At 47.9% G+C, this 2,317-nt stretch overlaps 1 protein-coding gene across 1 annotated transcript in view; it reads left to right on the top strand.

The window, feature by feature from the left end:
• The window catches only part of reln (reelin), a gene marked incomplete at its 5' end in the record, with an annotated part of 186,680 nt that extends 184,940 nt beyond the window's left edge, over positions 1 to 1,740 (top strand). The window contains one exon of the mRNA XM_080761211.1: positions 119 to 1,740. Within this exon, the coding sequence (XP_080617337.1) occupies positions 119 to 215 (97 nt within the window). The 3' untranslated portion in view covers positions 216 to 1,740. The remainder of the gene's footprint in view (positions 1 to 118) is intronic.
• Positions 1,741 to 2,317: the final 577 nt, after the last annotated feature.

Here is a 2,317-nt window from a genome sequence, read left to right as displayed (position 1 = left end):
GGGTGAGAGTGTGTGCATGGTATAGCGTTTGTGTTTCATACGTTGCGGGTTCTTCATGTGTCACTAACGTTCCATTCCCCCCCCCTGTACCCTCTCACTGTGTGTTGTCGCCCCCTAGCACGCGCAAGCAGAACTACATGATGAACTTTGCGCGGCAGAGCGGCTTGCGTCTGCACTACAACAGGAAGAGGAGGAGCCTGCGGCGCACTGCCTGAAAATACCAACCGCCCCAATCAAAAAAACTACCCACGCAAATCAAAACCCACCTGCCAATCTACACATCCACTTGGCCTCGCCCACGTCCTATAACCAATCACCGAGCCCCCAACCACCCCCCCCCCCCCCCCGAACTGGACCCACCGCCACACCCCTGTCCAATCAGATTCAACAACACTTTCCAGCCAGCCAGCCAATCAGCGGTGAACAAGTGAACGATGATGATGGTGGCGGCGGCGGCCAATTTTGTCAACGCTCTATTATTATTCCTTTTTTTTTTTAATGGACTTTCAGGAATCTGGTTGTTGTTTTCTTCTAATAGGCTAATTGTTGGCGTGGTTTCTTCTATTTTGATTGGTCCGTTCCCAGTTTACCCCTCCCCCCCCCCCCCCCCCCCACCCCCTAACACACTGTGAAAGTTGAGAGATAATCTTTAACCCTGCTGATCAGGCCCAGCTGTTTGCCTCCCCACACATGCAGTTCCACTGAGCCGCCACCAGGGGGGGCTCCTTATTACCGTAACCACTTAAACGCCAGCGTCCCGTCTATAGTCCTTCACAGGAAGGACAAGCTCTGCGTTGAGCTTTTCCCCGACAATAACAAGAGCACAGCAAAGATACTGGTGTAGAGCCCTGAGGGACTCCGGTCCACCTTTATAGGGTTTTTAAGTGGCTACGGTTACATGCTACCACCACCATCCGACGTCAGAACACGCCAGAAGTTTGTGTGTGTAGCCTACTGTACATCTTTAGCATGGTTATTGTAAAGCCTGGACATATAGGACATTATACTGTATTTCCTTGACCTTGTTTATGCATGGTCCCTATACAACAGGGGGCACATGGGGAGGGGGGGTGTTCGTATAAACTCCTCAGTCAACACCTTTTCCCCCCCGCACTGCTTGAAATATATCACCACGCCACGCAGTCGAAAACACAGTCGGAAAACAACATTCCCCGACAATATATCTAGGTGTGCCGGAGGGGGACAGTTTGGGGTGCAGACCGGCCGCTCAATACGACTTCCTATATTGACAAGATTTTGTACTTCTTATGACCCGATAAGAAGAGAATTCGGACTTTGGATGGTAGCATGTGGCCCCCCTTCACCCCCCCCCCCCCCTCCCACCTCCCCTCTGTGACCAGGGCTGATGATGATGATGATGATGATGATGATGATGATGAAGCTACAACGTTGTCCGTGTAAAACTTGTTGTTTTTATTGTGCGTTTGTGGGTTCTTTGATTGTGCCGTTATATACGTTCGTTCTCTCGTTTGTAGTTTTTTTTTTTATACTATACCTATATGTAATTAATTCATTAATTAATTAATCAACCACATGAAGCCGTACGTTCCTGGGATTATGGGAATGAATGCGAATAGTCGTCGGCGAAAATATAGCCACGGTCAAAAAGCAAGCGACGCCCTACGTGAAGCATTGTTGAAGCTTTTGTTGATCAACTGATTTCTTTGTTGTTGGCGAAGAGATTTGAAGTGTGTGAGTGTGTGTGTGTGTGTGTGTGTGTGTGTGTGTGGGGGGGGGGGGGGTGGGTACGTACTCCTTTCAACAACGGAAAATCTTCCGGTTCGGAAAGGTGTTTCTTTCTGAAGACAAGTTCGGAAGGGTCGGAAGGAGTACATGGACCGTGCTTAACGAACACTATGGTTTTGTGGTTAATTAATTAATTGATTAATTCATGAGGTTCTTTGAGGAGGGTATGTGTGTGTGTGTGTGTGTGTGTGTGTGTGTGTGTGTGTGTGTGTGTGTGTGTGGTGGGGGGTGTGGGGGGGCGTACTTCCTCGTCAGTCCTGAACGGAGGCGTGGCATTTGCAGCCCCGCCCACACGGCCACGCCTACGAGGAGGAAACAAAAGAACGAGGAACGACGACGCGAGTGAAGAAGTTTAAAGGAAAAGTACATAAAATGAAAGGAGAAAAAAAAAGAGAGACTGAACAATGACTGTTTTTGTTTTGGTTTGGTTTTTGTTTCTTATAATTTTTTTGACATAAATCCAGATATTTATGGTAAATGGTTCTCCATGTATAACCTTATTGAAGATGCACTGTGCGTGAAAATCTGTCCGTTTTTTTTTCTAGTGTTA

This window comes from Protomyctophum bolini, assembly GCF_963924005.1.
Source record: "Protomyctophum bolini genome assembly, chromosome: 4".
Lineage (NCBI taxonomy): Eukaryota > Metazoa > Chordata > Actinopteri > Myctophiformes > Myctophidae > Protomyctophum > Protomyctophum bolini.
Note: the sequence above shows the minus strand (reverse complement) of the source record. Positions and strands in the feature narration are given on the sequence as shown.